The sequence below is a fragment of the Hibiscus syriacus genome, unplaced genomic scaffold, assembly GCF_006381635.1.
Source record: "Hibiscus syriacus cultivar Baekdansim isolate YM2019G1 unplaced genomic scaffold, ASM638163v2 tig00117034_pilon, whole genome shotgun sequence".
In the NCBI taxonomy this organism is placed as follows: Eukaryota; Viridiplantae; Streptophyta; class Magnoliopsida; order Malvales; family Malvaceae; genus Hibiscus; species Hibiscus syriacus.
The window spans coordinates 5,621,996-5,637,273 of NW_024063533.1; the positions used below are offsets into that span (position 1 = coordinate 5,621,996).

At 36.9% G+C, this 15,278-nt stretch overlaps 2 protein-coding genes and 1 pseudogene across 3 annotated transcripts; 1 reads left to right on the forward strand and 2 right to left on the reverse strand.

The window, feature by feature from the left end:
* Positions 1-2,988: 2,988 nt before the first annotated feature.
* Positions 2,989-7,203, reverse strand: LOC120196439 (annotated as a pseudogene).
* A 1,893-nt stretch (positions 7,204-9,096) lies between these two features.
* LOC120196955 (probable protein phosphatase 2C 80) lies at positions 9,097-12,226 on the forward strand. Of its 2 annotated transcripts, XM_039198624.1 has the most exons (5): positions 9,097-9,246; positions 9,710-10,433; positions 10,632-10,956; positions 11,263-11,412; positions 11,814-12,226. In XM_039198624.1, exons 2-5 carry the CDS (start codon positions 9,853-9,855, stop codon positions 12,108-12,110), a joined length of 1,353 nt encoding a protein of 450 aa, XP_039054555.1. In that variant the 5' UTR covers positions 9,097-9,246; positions 9,710-9,852; the 3' UTR covers positions 12,111-12,226. The 2 variants fall into 2 exon arrangements, with proteins under 2 accessions (XP_039054555.1, XP_039054556.1); XM_039198625.1 differs by lacking the exon at positions 9,097-9,246 and having other exon boundaries at positions 9,476-10,433.
* Positions 12,227-12,324: 98 nt separating this feature from the next.
* On the reverse strand, positions 12,325-15,153 carry LOC120196835 (vicilin-like seed storage protein At2g18540). The gene is made up of 5 exons (XM_039198548.1): positions 14,848-15,153; positions 14,584-14,759; positions 14,388-14,468; positions 14,006-14,317; positions 12,325-13,920 (listed from the first exon to the last, which is right to left on the reverse strand). The coding sequence occupies exons 1-5, from the start codon at positions 15,149-15,151 to the stop codon at positions 12,517-12,519; spliced, it is 2,277 nt and encodes a 758-aa protein (XP_039054479.1). The 5' UTR covers positions 15,152-15,153; the 3' UTR covers positions 12,325-12,516.
* Positions 15,154-15,278: the final 125 nt, after the last annotated feature.

Consider the following 15,278-nt stretch of genomic DNA (forward strand, 5'->3'; position numbering starts at 1 on the left):
GGAGAGTGAAGACAAAAGGTTTGAAAGAAAAAAAATTATGCATAAACTTATCCCTAATATTTGGTTAAATTACAAGTTATATCTTATACAATATTAGGATTTATAAATTAGTCTTTTAAAATTACACCTAAATTCATAATGGTCCAAAATTTAATAGATATTTAGTTGGACGGACGGATGTGGGGCGGGCGGATGCGAGGCGGGCGGAGGCGGGCGGATGCGGGGCGGGTGAGGTCTCAAACCCATTACCCGCCCACTACCCGCGACGGGTACCACTTTCTAAATTCACACCCGCCCACTACCCACTAAAATTATACCAATCTTCACCCCAATTGGAGCGGATGCGATACAGAATCCACGAAATTGTACCCGCTGCCATCGCTACTTCTACCCATTTCCACCACAAGCTGTGTAATATTAATCCTCAAGTTCTGGTATATCGGCAAAGAAATCAGCCGACTATAAAGTTTGATCCTTCATCAGATCATCCAAATCCGGGATTGGTTCCGCAGGAATAGCAAGAGTCGAAGAGTTTATCGAAAACATGTTGTGTACTGACGAATTCAATCCATCATCTCTTTTACTGCTACTCTTGTTTCTTAGTGATGCCTTTGCTGCTGATTCTGAAGTGAAAGGCATTGTTCTTTTCCATTTTAGGGTCCAAGGTTTCTGCATCAGCTCATCCCGATCAGGGGTTGGACCCGGAAGAATCGAACGAGTCGAAGAGTTCATCGACAATCTGTTGTGTAATGACGACCACGAATCCAATCCTCTGTCTTCATCTCTTCTTTTTCTACAACTTTTGTTCTTTGCTACTGATTGCGAACTGAAAGGCATTGTTTTTTCTTTTTTAGGATCCTAGGTTTCTGCATCAGCTCATCCCGATTAGGGGTTGGTGCCGGAAGAATCGCACAATTCGAAGAGTTCATCAACAATCTGTTGTGTAATGGCGCCGACGAATCCAAACCTCCATCTCTTTTTCTGCTACTGTTGTCGCTTGGCAGTGCCTTCGCAATTGATCGTGAAGTGAAAGGCCTTGTTGTTTTCTTTTCTAGGGTTCTAGGTGTCTGCATCTCAGTTTGTCGTAAACTAATCGCCGAAGATTTGGAACGCAGGTAGTCATATGAGCTCTTAGACGAGACGACTCCACCGCCAAAAGGCCTTGTTGTTTTCTTTTCTAGGGTTCTAGGTGTCTGCGTCACAGTTTGTCGTAAACTAATCGCCGAAGATTTGGAACCCAGGTAGTCATATGAGCTCTTAGATGGGACTCCACCACCGCCGTTGGAAGCATTCATCGGCTGTTTCACCCGACGTCGTACACGAAATTACAAATGGATCTCTGTTGATATTCAAACCCTAATCCAACATTATGTCCGACTATATATTTCTTTTGATATTTATTACCTTTTCTTGACTTATTTATCAAGAATAATTTGTATCTATGTAATTTTTGAATTATATTAAAATATTTAAAATTCTAAAAAATATTACAAAACTCAAAATTATATAAAATTCTAAACAATGTTATTTTTAAAATTAAAAAAAAAAGTAAATCCTTCCAAAATATACATTCATGATAATAAATTATCAAACGAAATTATATATGTTGTTTTTTATTTTTAAAATAATTTTAAATAAATATGATCTTAAATTTATATATTCTAATTAAAAAATTATATTATTAAACTTACTGAGTGGTCTAAATAGTAAAAGGAAATGCTGGTTTTCCTAGAATGAGTAGTTGAGTCTACATGGTCTGTGCATTATCAATTGACTAAATTATTTTTGAACATATATTATTTTATAATCATTAAACTATTAAAAAAATAATATTATTAAATGCATTTAAAAAGATATATATTATTAAATGTGTTTAATAAGATATATCTAACCAATTGCATGTTTGCCAAAAAATCATAGATTTTAGAAATTTTGTTATGTTTTGACTAAAAAATAAATATATAATGATTATTTTATTATATAATAAACATATAAAATTTATTTCATATGATAATTTGATACCAATTTTATTATAAAAGTAATTTTTTTTTAAGGAAAGAGTGAGGCTAAAACCGGTACATCATATCCTTAATCGACTATAAGGGGGGCCATAAACATCTCTATCTAAAATATCAAGTAAAACAGCCAAAGAGAATCCCGAATTGAGACGGTCATTTTAGCCGTGAAATCAGTGGTCGCATTGGCCTCTCATCGAACATGGATGAAGTCAACAAACCAAGTATTTGTGCAGGGAGAAGCGATAAATCTAACAAGGGGAAAATGACAATCCGTCAAAGGAGACAGTAGACGTTAAACATCCGCGTTATCAGTTTGAACTACGATCCGCTCAAAACCATTCGACCAAGCCAGTTTCAAACCCTCATAGATGCTCCAAAGTTTATTAATTACTAAGAATAGTAATTACATGAAGTAATAATAAAAATTAGTAAAATTTAAAATACATAGAATTATGATATAGTTTATTTTATTTAATTGATTTATGAATATTAAATAAATTAAATTCTTATAATACACAATTTTGTTGAGTGTCCTTAAAAGTCAACTCCTTTTCTTATATTTTATCTCACCATCACCCTTTGATTAAATCTCAATACGTATTTCTCGTTTAATTTTACTATAACTATTGCAGTAACAAATCTCACTGTGCTTTTTTTTAATTAATCTTACTATAACACAAGGGACCAAACGTACTTAATTTTTAAACCACTGACTAAAGTCAGTCAGACCAAAAACAAGAGACTATTCATATAGTTTACCCATTAAATAATTTGTTACCTTCTACTGCATTATCAATTTATATTGTATCTTTATTTACCAAAGCTGAAGAAAGGTTAAAGGTTGTGCATTCCACTAAAACTCATTGAGAGCAAACACGTATATTCCCATCCCATGTAAATTGGCCTAGTCATCAGCCAAAACTAGTTAAAAGGAAAAAAAGAAAATAAAAGAAAGCTATACATGCCATGTCGTCACAAAACTAATTTTTTTGTTGAAAATATTTCAGATTAATACCCTTTTGCCGTGATTTCATAAGAATCCCCATGAACAAGTGTTCAAAATTAGCTTGGTTTACTATCACCACTTCTCAATACCCACCAGTTACCTCTACACTCACAAAAATCAGCCATTACCTGCAAAAGGAAGACGCGACTAGTAAGATTTGGCCAGCACCATATCTGTTAGGTAATGCTCGTCAAAACAAGACATGTTTACACATCTTAATTCACTAGTATGATTCTCTAAGCTGGCTGCAAATAACATAATTCTTCTCAATGTTAATTTGTATTTGGTATTAGAATGTGAGAAGGCATTTTACGATTTTATTTATACCTTATTACATTTATGTATGCCTCATGCAAACAATTACTCGTGCCTCAAACCTAAAGGAAGTATGTCAGGAAAACAAGATACTAAATACACAACATACCTTGTTATATTCATTACTAGTAATTTTCCTCTTGAGACTAAGAAGGGCTGCAGCTTCGACATCTGCCTTCTTGAGCTTTTCTTTCACACGAAGAAGATTAATCACAACTTCCCTGTGCATTGAAAAGAATATTTTTATGAAGAAGAGAGAAATTTGTAAAATTGAAAATAGAGACCATATTTGTTTATTTAAGCTTAGTTTTTTTAGTTGAAAAGATCTATACAACCTCAATGGATCATATTCTGGATTCTCTGGGGAAGACTTCATAACCAAAGGACCACGAGGAAGTTCTACTGCAACTTGACTTACGACTTCCTGGAGCTCATGCTCAGGCGCATCAGCACCAAATGCTGCCTTAACAACCAGTCTAGCATCTGCCTTAGGAAGGGTAGACTCGGAAAGAGCCAAATCCCATAAACCCTTGCGAATCAGTTGCAATCTAAAAACAAACAGTCAGTGCAACAAAATTTAAAGAAGCTTTCATCAGCATAAATAAACCAAGGTTTACATATTCAACATAGGATGAAATGACTGGAGCAAATAGTAAGGTTGAAATGTCTATGGTTAAAGCCTCTAATAATCTACCTGCAAACCTTTTAAGTTTGAAACACTTTTTTCAGCACCTTCGGTATAGCTTCTTGAGTTTCATCAGACATTGTCGTCCCAGCTTGTGCTCCAGGTGTAGCCTTTCTTGCAACTTTATCAGAGTTCACTGCTTTTTTCTGGATTTGTGACTGTGCCAGGCCTTGTTCTACTAGGGCCACCTTTTGCACCTTGACAAATATGACTAATTACGTTGTGTTCTCCAGCTTTCCAAATCTGTTCTTGTTTCCTAACAATATCTGGATATTCTTTTTTGAATTTGTTATCAGCATCCCAATTTAACTTCCAAAGTTCCAATCTTTGAAGGCCATCCTTTGTACGGCTAAAATTTTCAGAATGCCTTTCACTTCTTCTTTGCAACTTGTGGAAAGGGCATCTACTTCCGAAAAGCTTATTAACAGGTTCTTGCTAAATAAGAAAAGCATGTAGTCTCTGGCTGAAGATTTGGACGGATCCTCCGGAAATAATAATGAACTCTTAGGAACCCAGAGTCCCTGCACTAATAGAGCATGCTTCTGAGGGACCTCAAAGAATTCTTCAATTGGGACCTCTTCAACAAAGGATCTGAGAGCGCTGAATCGGTGTAAAGACGGTCCCTATTAAGAGAAGAAAAGGATTTGGAAATATTACATGGGATAATACATTATATTATAGCTTTCGTAATCCTTACCAAGACTGGGCAAACAAGGTAAAATTTAACAGTCAAAAACCTTAATTTCTCTTTTCCAATAAGGAATTTAAATAAGAGAAAAAAATGCAAGATTTTATAGCATTCTTAATTCAATTAAAATACTAAATTATAAGATCATGATCCTAATTTCAGGCAACAAAAGCATTAAAGTAAAGATGCATATCAGCTGAAAGCTTAGGTTCTTAGGGAATGGATAGGGAAAAGGTTTAAGGTAGACACAGTCTGCAGTGTTATAAATTTTGGGGCGTAAAACTTCATCCATTGATGTACTATATATCTGAAAGCAGCCAAACCTTGCAGACAGCATACAAGCTGAAAAATACAAGGTGGAAGCTCTACTCGAACAGACCTTAGTCAGTAATGTCTTCAAACGTTCTTCCAGTGGAATTGAAAGCAAAAACCTGAAAGAAACAATCTCATGGTCTTTAAATCATTAAACATAAAGAAGAGGCAGATGATGCATTTTCCACCACCAAATACAGCTATGAACATATCAAACACGTGAACAAATAACATACATATACCAAATTGCATCTTCTGATTCGTATGCCTGTGGAAGCTAGAAATAAACTAGAAGGGTAACCATACCTTCTGGATGGACCTTGTGATTTATTGCTGCTGCTAGGTAAAGGACATAAGGAGTCGACATAATCATACCTAGAGATAATGAGAAACAATTCAAAGCAATATACAATCAGCCTATTAATACATCAATACAGTAACTTTGAACTTCTCTCCAAATTCTTAGAATAAAGGCCGACAAATAAACAGGTAATAGAACACATACGGGCTCATGCTAAACTCAATTGGACAGCTTTGTTCTGCCATCATTTTAAGCAAATACTGAGCAGAGAAATCACTCTTGGAGCTATGATACTTGAGAGGAACCCAACACTGGAAATAGAAGGAAAAGGAACAAAAAATAGGGGGGAATGAGCAAATCTAATTAATTTAGCAAGTGACAACAAACACCATTTTGCTGTATAAAAAAAGTAGAAAATAATACCTCCTTATCTTCAGCTTTTTGCTCAGCTGTTAAGGACTGTATTTTCTTGCTCTGCATCAGAGTAAAACTTCAAACTCGTTTATAGAATTAATATGCAAAGGGAAATAACAGGGGAAAATTTTGAAAAAGAGATTTAAGCAGCCAAAACCAAGGTTCATTTTAGACACATTTTTTTAACTTTAGATTTAAGCATTCCATAAAATATATCCCAAAAATCAGGAATAACCTGCTTGGTTGCTGGATCAGCTGCTTTCCCATCGTTTTGTTCTTCTACTTTAATAGTAACTTCCGCATCAGCAGCCACCATGTTCTTTTTCTTTGACACACTGGACTTGAGATGTTCCAACGATGGTCGGAACTGAACAACTGCATGAATAGGATTTAGGTGCAACTGGACCATAAAAATAACCTTAGAACTACTGTTTCCATTCCATAATAAAAAATAGAATATATATAAATGTAAAAACTACCACCAGTTAATTCCCATCTCAAATCTAAGCAATGCGTATGTAGGTTTAAAAAAACAGAAAGAACAGCTAAAGATCAATATTGTATCTGCTTCAATATAATGACTGGAACCTTACATGTCAAATACTATATAACCAGTCTCAAAAAAGCTCATCAAAGAGAAACCAGATGCACATACCTTATCGCCCATTAAAACTCCAACAGCAGAGCCATAGCCAGTTAGGCGTGGTGGCAGCCAAGAAAAAGATAAAGTCTAAAAAGTAATAACAATACGAAATTAGATTATCAAACAAAATTGATTTCGAAAACACATGTCAAACCACTAGCCAAGGTTACAAACAAATCAAAAGAACACATTTAATTTAATTTTTGTTTAAATATATATAAAAAACAATGTAGAATCAGAGCCAAGCCAACCTGCTTTGTCATCTTCATTTTTTTTATCAGATTCACTGTCATAATTTATTGAATCAACATCGACAGACATGTCAATTTCCACTTCCGCAATAGCAGGTTTCACCCTTACCTGCAAAATAACCAAAGAACAAGATTGGTCCAAATAGAGAAAAGGAGGAAAAGGGGGGGGGGATAAGAGACAACCTCCTCGCATCGTTCATCTAACTCATATGGTCGCCAGCAATGTCTTAAAGGATATTGCAAAACATATAACCGCAATTTTATTCCAAAAACAGTAATAAGCAACCACCGGTGGCTTTAAATCCTCGTCATCATTTTCTTTCTTTTTCGAAACTGTTTCCACAGGTATGGTGGTGTTGGTGGTGGTGGTTGGGGTTTGGGTGCGGAGTCTTGTGGCTCTTGTTTGGATGAAGGTTCGTGCTTTGGCTTAGAGGCCTGTTTGAGCTTGGGTGAGAATTTGGAAGATTTGGGCTCGAATTTGGATGTTCGAGTATTGAGCTGACTTGAACCGTCGAGTTCTCGTAAATCATCCAGGTCCATTTCAATGTTTTATTCTCAGTGTTGCTCCAGTAACTGGCTAGGGTTTCCGACTCGGGTTTGGGGTTTTAGGACGAGGCTTCAGTGATTACCGAATAATAGACACGAGAATAGAGGAAAAATTATAAAGGTAAAGAGCAGCTAACTAAAAGTAAACTACATTTTTAGTATCTAAATTATTAATTTTATTTTATTTTAATACTTAAATTTTTATTTGTTTTAATATCTAAACAATTAATGCGATCCCCTCTGTAGGAGCACTATTGGATTAAGGATGGACTTAAAAGGGTTGGTGAGGACAATCACCCCCCAAAAGTTTCAATTCTTTTTAAATATTTTAGAAATTTTTTATATTTTTATTAAAAATATGTTTTCGTTCTTCCTAAAATTTATAAATTCTCACGTATTTAAAATTTTATAAGTTAACAATACTGATAAGCGTATAGGTATTCATTGGCTTTAGAGAAGATAACTCAGGTCATTTTATAGCTAAAACCATAAAAAATTCCATGTATACTGTCATCTATATGGTGTATAGCTGTGATGTTTTTCTATTAATATTTCAGTAACGTGATTCACGCATTGTAGTCATCTGGAAGTGCACACAACATGAAGATTGTGAATGGCATTTATAGTGAAGAATGAGAAAAGTAAAATGCAAAGTTTGCACCTCCACCTCCTCATCTTCCACTCTGTTAATAAATATCTCCGTGTATCTTATCTTTTAGATTATTATGTGAAAGAATGTTGATTGTTCATGTAATACTAAGGACTGTACGCAATTGTATGCAGCTTAAATCCAAAAACAGGATACAAATAGCAGTTTGCTATTGAAATAGAGATTATTATACAGTGATAATAATACTGTTCAAAATCGTTATTGCACGACCCCAATATTCGTTATGATCATAATAACATCTATTATATCTACAATCACGATAAATACGACTTATCCATAATTCCCCTATATTTGGATTACGATTTCTATTTGATATCCAAAATGTTGGTGACCTTGCTTGCTCTTCAACCCCGAATCTTAATTCATGTTTTCAAAAGAATTAATAATTATTCAGGTCACCAACCTGCCACTAACCGCCACCTCACGTCTCAACTCTTCTGGGCCCTATATTAAATTTCACGGGTTTCGCACCACTATTATGTCATACAAAGTTTATAATCCTTTTCTAGAAATACACTTTTAAAGGTAATTATATATTGAAAATTGAGGATGGAAAACTAAAGCATAGATTTTAAATCCAAAATTTATGAGAATATTTTGGTTATAATCAGTATAATTTAAATGATTTAATTGAATAACCATTTTTCTTCTAGAAACTAATAAATAAAAGTATACGTGGATGGACTTGAAACAAATATATCAAGGGCAAAGTACACAAATAGTCCCTCATCTATAGGATGATATTTTATTGAGTCCCTCGATTATTAAAAGTTACAAAATAGTCATCCGACTATAGGGTGTTCCTTTATTGAGTCACTGACTATTAAAAGTTACAAAATGGCCACCGATTATTTAGTGTATTATAAACTCGTCTATTTTTATTAAAATTTTGACAACAGTCTGAGCTAGATGTACTAATATATGATATTTTTTAGACTCTGAGATTAAATTTTCTTTGGGTTAACATCCAACTCATACTACTGTCAAATTTTTAACGGAAAATGATGAGTTTGGAACATATTAAATAGTCTGGTGATCATTTTGTAACTTTTAATAATAGAAAGACTCAACAAAGCAAACACCCTATAATTGAATGACCATTTTTTTTACTTTTAATAATTAGAGGACTTAATAAATCATCACCCTATAATCGGGATCATTTGTATACTTTACCCGTATATCAAAATCTAAAAATAGAGAAGGGGGATGTCCAAAAATACCTCACGTGTTTACCCCTTTATTCAGCACATTCCCTGCATTAAGTTAGCATACGCAGAGCCAGAGGGAAACAGGGAGAGGCTCCGGAGATCGTCGATTTTTTGGATTGATTCAATCTTGGGAGCTTCTTTCTTCTCTCTTCCACCTTCAACTCTGGGATCCACAACCAGCTTCAACAGGTTCTTCCTTTTGCGTTTTCTTTGTTTGTAATCTCGACTTGTTTGCTGGGTTATTGTGCAATGTTTCAGTTTTTCTGATTCATATTTCTCATCATTCAGATTCTTTAAATTACCCATATTTTGTTTCCTTGAAAATACGTTCTGTTCTAATGCAGCTAACAAAAGAATAAACCAATGCCACCAAAACCATTTTTCGTTGAATTTAAGCTATAATATAACCATTGCATACCGGAAGGGAAAGTTACCCAGAAAATATTAAAGTTGTGATCTTTATTCTTTTTAATAGAAGCTTTTGTATCTAAACGCAATATGAGTTATTATTCAACCATGTAATTACTTTGTGATTGAACATTTCCCACTTTTTTTTTTGTGAATTTGGTGAACGTTTTATGAATCTTGGCCACAAGCCTAAAGCCAGATCTATTTACATATAATATACCTCTACTTTCTGTGCTGTTTTCAGATATTCACAGAAACATGCTTCAGTAAAGAAGAAATTTCTGATAGGGTTAAATGCGTGTAAATGTATAACTTTTTGTATGCAATTCAAGGTTTGGTATTCTGTCTGGGTGCTTGAATCAAGGGGACTTGATATAAGGGTTAAAGATGCCGGCTATTTTACTTTCTAAGCTCAAACCTGCAATATGTACTGGTTTTCAAAGGTCACTTACAAGAAAACCAGTTCAATTGTCAAGTTCACCAAGTTCACTGCTTAGGCAGCTCAAATTTTTGTCTCTGAATTCAGGGTTGGATCAGTCCTTGCCTTATTCAGATAAATCTATATCTGATAAGAGGTGCATTCGAAACCCATTTTGTATTAGGACAAAAACAATGGCTGTGTCTGGTTCCAAGGCTGTTTTCGGAGATGTTTATGTGGATGAGTTGGTATCAAGTTGTGGGAATGGCTTGGACTTCCTGAATCCTACTGGGGTTTATTTTGCTGATCGAAGCCATAGCAGTTGCCATAAAGCTAGCCTGATTTTGAGAAAGCGAGAACAACACAACAATCGATTTGTTTGTGGGTACATTATTTGTGATGGAGTGCAGGGGAATACCAAATATAATCCTCCTTTCGGTCATAGGATGAAAAGTACCCACACCTCATCTTTGCCATGTACCTCTGCTAGGGCAGCTCATGATGTGTCATTTGATGGCAGTTCCAAGGATGAACAGACCACACCTGTACAGTATGTCCCCTCATCTTCTCTTTATTTTTTATTTCACCTTTTGCCTTTTTTCTTTTAACCTTATTTCACTTTTCAAATTATCTTTCAGTAATGATATACAATATAATATAGTTCAAACTTTTCTGACACCAGATAATCTCAAGTATTTTTAAGACTCAAGTTTCACTTTACTGTTTGGTTCTTTGATGTTGATTTCAGAACTATTCCAAGTAAGAAAAGCTTGAGACTAGTTTCAGGGTCATGTTATCTCCCGCATCCTGCTAAGGAAAAAACAGGGGGAGAGGATGCTCACTTCATTTGTTCAAATGAAGAAGCCATAGGGGTAGCTGATGGTGTTGGAGGCTGGGCAGAAGTTGGCGTTGATGCCGGAGAATTTGCCCGTGAACTTATGTCTAATTCAGTGGCAGCAATTCAAGATGAACCAAAGGGTTCCATTGACCCAGCCAGAGTATTAGAGAAGGCCCATTCAAACATGAAATCACAGGGGTCCTCAACTGCCTGCATCATTGGCCTTACTGAGGAGGTTTGCTTTCTTTTATGTTAATAAAGATGAGCACAGATAATCTTTAGAATAATTTTCCTTGATATATATTGATGAGTTCACTAGGATGTGATACTTACAAGGAAACAGAAAGCTTTCTTAATTGCTATCATCCGGTCATCCCATTCCATGTCTTTGTACTGGAATATAACTTGTGTTTAATGGCCCTAAAGAATTTATCTAGCTTGATTTTAGGGAACGTTGAATGGCTTGAGTCTAGAACGTTCAATAAGATTTTAGCAAGCAAATTATACATGTGGTTTCATATAACTCTACTTTTCTCAATAGGGAATACATGCAATAAATCTGGGGGACAGCGGTTTCATAGTGGTTAGGGATGGTTCCGCCGTCTTCCATTCCCCAGTGCAGCAACACGGTTTCAATTTTACATATCAATTGGAGAGTGGTAATGGTGGTGATCTACCAAGCACTGGTCAGGTTAGTCGATGAGTTGTTACCACTCCTCATACAAGGGATTGATCATTGTTTTCTATCTATTTCACCATAAGCTAGTAACTTTGAATAGGATAGAAACTCCTGGCTCTCTTTTCTCTCTTTCTAGGATCTTTTATGGTTAAAAGGTCGAAATTTTATATTAGCTAAGGATTGTTTGTTAGACCCCATTTGGCTGCATTTCTTCAATGTCTTGGCTACTGCTGTTAGAGTTATTGGATTCATTAATACATGCTTATCTCTTGTTGAGGCAGATGTAATGTTCTATTTTCTTTACCTACATGTTTGATGGGAATGATTATCTCGGATGTTGTCCTCCGTAGAAGATATGAAACTATTTTGACTTTTCACGACTTATATTTCCCAAATCTATCATTTTGGGCCAGGTTTTCAGAATTCCTGTTCTGCCAGGTGATGTGATTGTCGCTGGAACAGATGGTTTGTTCGATAACTTGTATAACAATGAGATTACTGCTGCTGTGGTTCATGGTTTAAGAGCTGGCTTCAGACCCCAATCGACGGCTAAGCAGATAGCAACTTTGGCTCTGGAACGAGCAGTGGATAAGAACCGGCAGACACCATTTGCCAAAGCGGCTCAAGATTCTGGGTTTCGTTACTATGGTGGCAAGCTTGACGACATCACTGTTGTTGTGTCCTACATTGCTAGCTCTTCCAATACGTGAATCTTGGTTTAAGACTAGCTGTTATGGTGTCTGTAGGATTTTTGGAAAGCAATTGAAACCTGGTTAAAGAAGCATATTCATGTTTACCTTTTGTTTAATATCCCTTGTGAAATACAGAACTTGATTTTGTTAAATAAGTAAATTACTGGTTACGCCTGGGGAAACATGCATAGATTTTATTTTCCTCATTGATATCGTTTTTCTAACAACCAGGTGAAAGAAAAGGAAAGAAGAGCTTATTTAAGATCAAGATCCAGAAAACATAGATTCAGAAAGCTTTTCTACACCACTTAACATGGAGTCCGATTAACTAGAACATAGGTTGGATCATTGGACAGTTTTTCTTATTCACTACTGCTGTAAACAAAAGCAAGGACTGGAAAATCTATCCGGGGATGCATTAAAATTAAGTCTCCCACACTTTCTTAATTCTTCGGCCTCGGCCCTTGCCAATACCTTCTTGCTCTGCTTTCCTATGTCTTTCCTTTTCTCGTCTCTCGGCCTCCTCTTGCTCCCTACTTGGTTCACCTTCTTCTTCTTCTTCGCCTTGACCCTCCTCTTCTTCATGTCGCCTCCTTTCTTCTTCTTCTTCTTCTTCCCTTGCCCTCCTTTGCCGCTCTTCTTCCTGTCTTCGGGCTTCCTCTTGCTCTCTACTTGGTTCACCTTCTTCTTCGCCTTGACCTTTCTCTTCTTCATGTCGCCTCCTTTCTTCTTCTTCTTCCCTTGCCCTCCTTTGCCGCTCTTCTTCCCGTCTTCGGGCTTCCTTTTGCTCTCTCCTTGCTTCTTCTTCTCTTCTCCTCTCAGCTTCTTCCTCTTCCCTTCTTCTTTCAGCTCCCTCTTCTTCTCTTTCCTTAGCCTCTTTCTCTTCCCTTCTGGCTTCTTCCTCCTCTTCCCTTCTCCTTCGAGCCTCCTCTTCCTCCTCTTTCCTTCTGGCTTCTTCCTCCTCTTCCCTTCTCCTTCGAGCCTCTTCTTCCTCTTTCCTCCTGGCTTCTTCCTCCTCTTCCCTTCTCCTTCGAGCCTCTTCTTCCTCTTCCCTTCTCCTTCGAGCCTCCTCTTCCTCTTTCCTCCTGGCTTCTTCTTCTTCTGCCTCTTCCCTTCTCTTCCGAGCCTCCTCTTCCTTCTCTTTCCTCCTGGCTTCTTCTTCCTCTTCCCTTCTCTTTCGAGCCTCCTCTTCCTCCTCCTTCCTGGCTTCTTCTTCCTCTTCCCTTCTCTTTCGAGCCTCCTCTTCCTCCTCCTTCTTCCTGGCTTCTTCTTCCTCTTCCCTTCTCTTTCGAGCCTCCTCTTCCTCCTTCTTCCTGGCTTCTTCTTCCTCTTCCCTTCTCTTTCGAGTCTCCTCTTCCTCCTTTTTCTTCTTGGCTTCTTCCTCTTCCTTTCTTTCCCTTTCAATTTCCTCCTCCATCAATCTTTCCTCTTCCTCGGCACATGATGTACAATCTAATATCACTGATTCTTTCTGAGGTTTTAGAAGGTGATCAATTGTTGTGTTGGACACATTGAATGACAAAGCCAATATCTCTCTATCTACGACCCCTAAAGAAGACCTCTTTCCCGCTAGAAATTGAGGATGGTTTCTCTTTGTTGATGTGCTGAACCCCATGAAAACAAACGAATCATTGTTGAATGACATCTGAGCCATTGGATGGAACCTCGGTACTGCGATTACATCACCTTCCTCCACTCTATACCTCATGTTTCTGCACTCAGATTCATTGACATTGCTAGAACAAACCACCCGAACCATCCCTTGACCCTGCAACACTATTGCTATCTCTGAAGCTCTTGGATTCCAATGTGGTGCCATCATCGAACCCTTCACAAAAATTTCCACCATTACAATGTATCTTCTTAACTAAGACAATGCTACTATTTAAGAAAACCTATAGTAAAAAACCAACCTTTGTCAAGTTCACCATGAAAACCCCAATGTTGGAATGTTTCAATAAATGCAAGTCTTTCTTGTCTACAGTTACACTCCACCCGTTACAGTTCTCGAAATCTGGATCTGCTTCAAAAACATTGTATGTTTTCGTTTTCTTCTTGTTCTTGCCACTGATAGAGCGGAAGAAACCACTCCTGTTGCTCCCTAGAAAGGCTTTCAACAGTCCATCTTGCCATTCTCCCAACACCTTCTTCTCCTTTTGCACTGCATGAATTATAGCAGGTGCTTTGCTTGATCTCATTATTTCTTCTATCACATCCTCGGGTACCTTGAGACGCAAGTTTCCGTTATATATACAAAATTATGCAGGAATGTTTATAACCACTTTAAAATCATACCTTAAAAGCTGCTTGAAGGACTCTGGAATCAAAGCCAAGAACCACATCAGTAATGCTCGAGTAAGCCCCAGTCGACGGCTCCTGAATTTGTTAAATTCACAGACCAACATAAAAGTCCACATTTTTTTTAGAAGTCAAGGACAGGAATTAAAACAGCAAGAAAGGGAAATAACGGATAAAACAAATAGCATCATACATATGTGTCATCTTCTGTGTTAGTGAAGATTGCATAAATTCTAAGCTTATGTCTTTCAGCCTCTAAGTTGCTTTGAACATAGAAAACCGCCCCTTGATGCAGCCTATATACATCTCCTTTCCGAATGTCCACATTCCTTATATCATCATCATCCGTCCAACTCAAAGTTCCGCTCCCTAAACCAAAAAAAAAAATCATTTCAAACTCAGAATTTTACATTCATGCACCGTATTCCGAATCTACAAGCATTAAGTTTCAGGGTACCTGTATGGACGAAGAAAACCATGTCTGCATGTAACACAACCGGAAGAAATACGGAGTTTGGCTCCAAGGTAATGAACTGAAGATGGTAAGGGCCTTTTGTTCCATCATTGACAAAAGCAGCTGAGATTACTCCATGTTCTGTCTGAGTTAAGAGCTTCCTGTGATGTTTAAGAACCAACTGACCAGCAGTCGAAGCATGTCGATGCGAGTGAGCTTCGACGCTGAGGAAGTTTGTACTTGTCGAAGCAAGAACGAAGAGAAGTGAGAAAAACGAGAATGGGGAAACCAGGGTTTCCTTGGGCATTGTTTCCAGAGGTTAGAGATGAGCAAGCACGGGTTTTGTGAGTATTGGAACAAAGGACAGATTGGTTTGGTCTATATAGATGAACAAAGTGGGTGATGGGGTTAGACATTTACGTTACGTGGTGTTG

Bases quoted from the DNA above. Each gene is read 5' to 3' on its own strand.
- LOC120196955 (XM_039198624.1), top strand. From the start codon at position 9,853: ATGCCGGCTATTTTACTTTCTAAGCTCAAACCTGCAATATGTACTGGT. The intron at 10,434-10,631 runs GTATGTCCCCTC...TGTTGATTTCAG, and splicing joins GAACAGACCACACCTGTACA to AACTATTCCAAGTAAGAAAA. The intron at 10,957-11,262 runs GTTTGCTTTCTT...TTTTCTCAATAG, and splicing joins TCATTGGCCTTACTGAGGAG to GGAATACATGCAATAAATCT.
- LOC120196835 (XM_039198548.1), bottom strand. From the start codon at position 15,151: ATGCCCAAGGAAACCCTGGTTTCCCCATTCTCGTTTTTCTCACTTCTC. The intron at 14,760-14,847 runs GTACCCTGAAAC...TTTTTGGTTTAG, and splicing joins GGTTTTCTTCGTCCATACAG to GGAGCGGAACTTTGAGTTGG. The intron at 13,921-14,005 runs GTTGGTTTTTTA...ATTTTTGTGAAG, and splicing joins TCATGGTGAACTTGACAAAG to GGTTCGATGATGGCACCACA.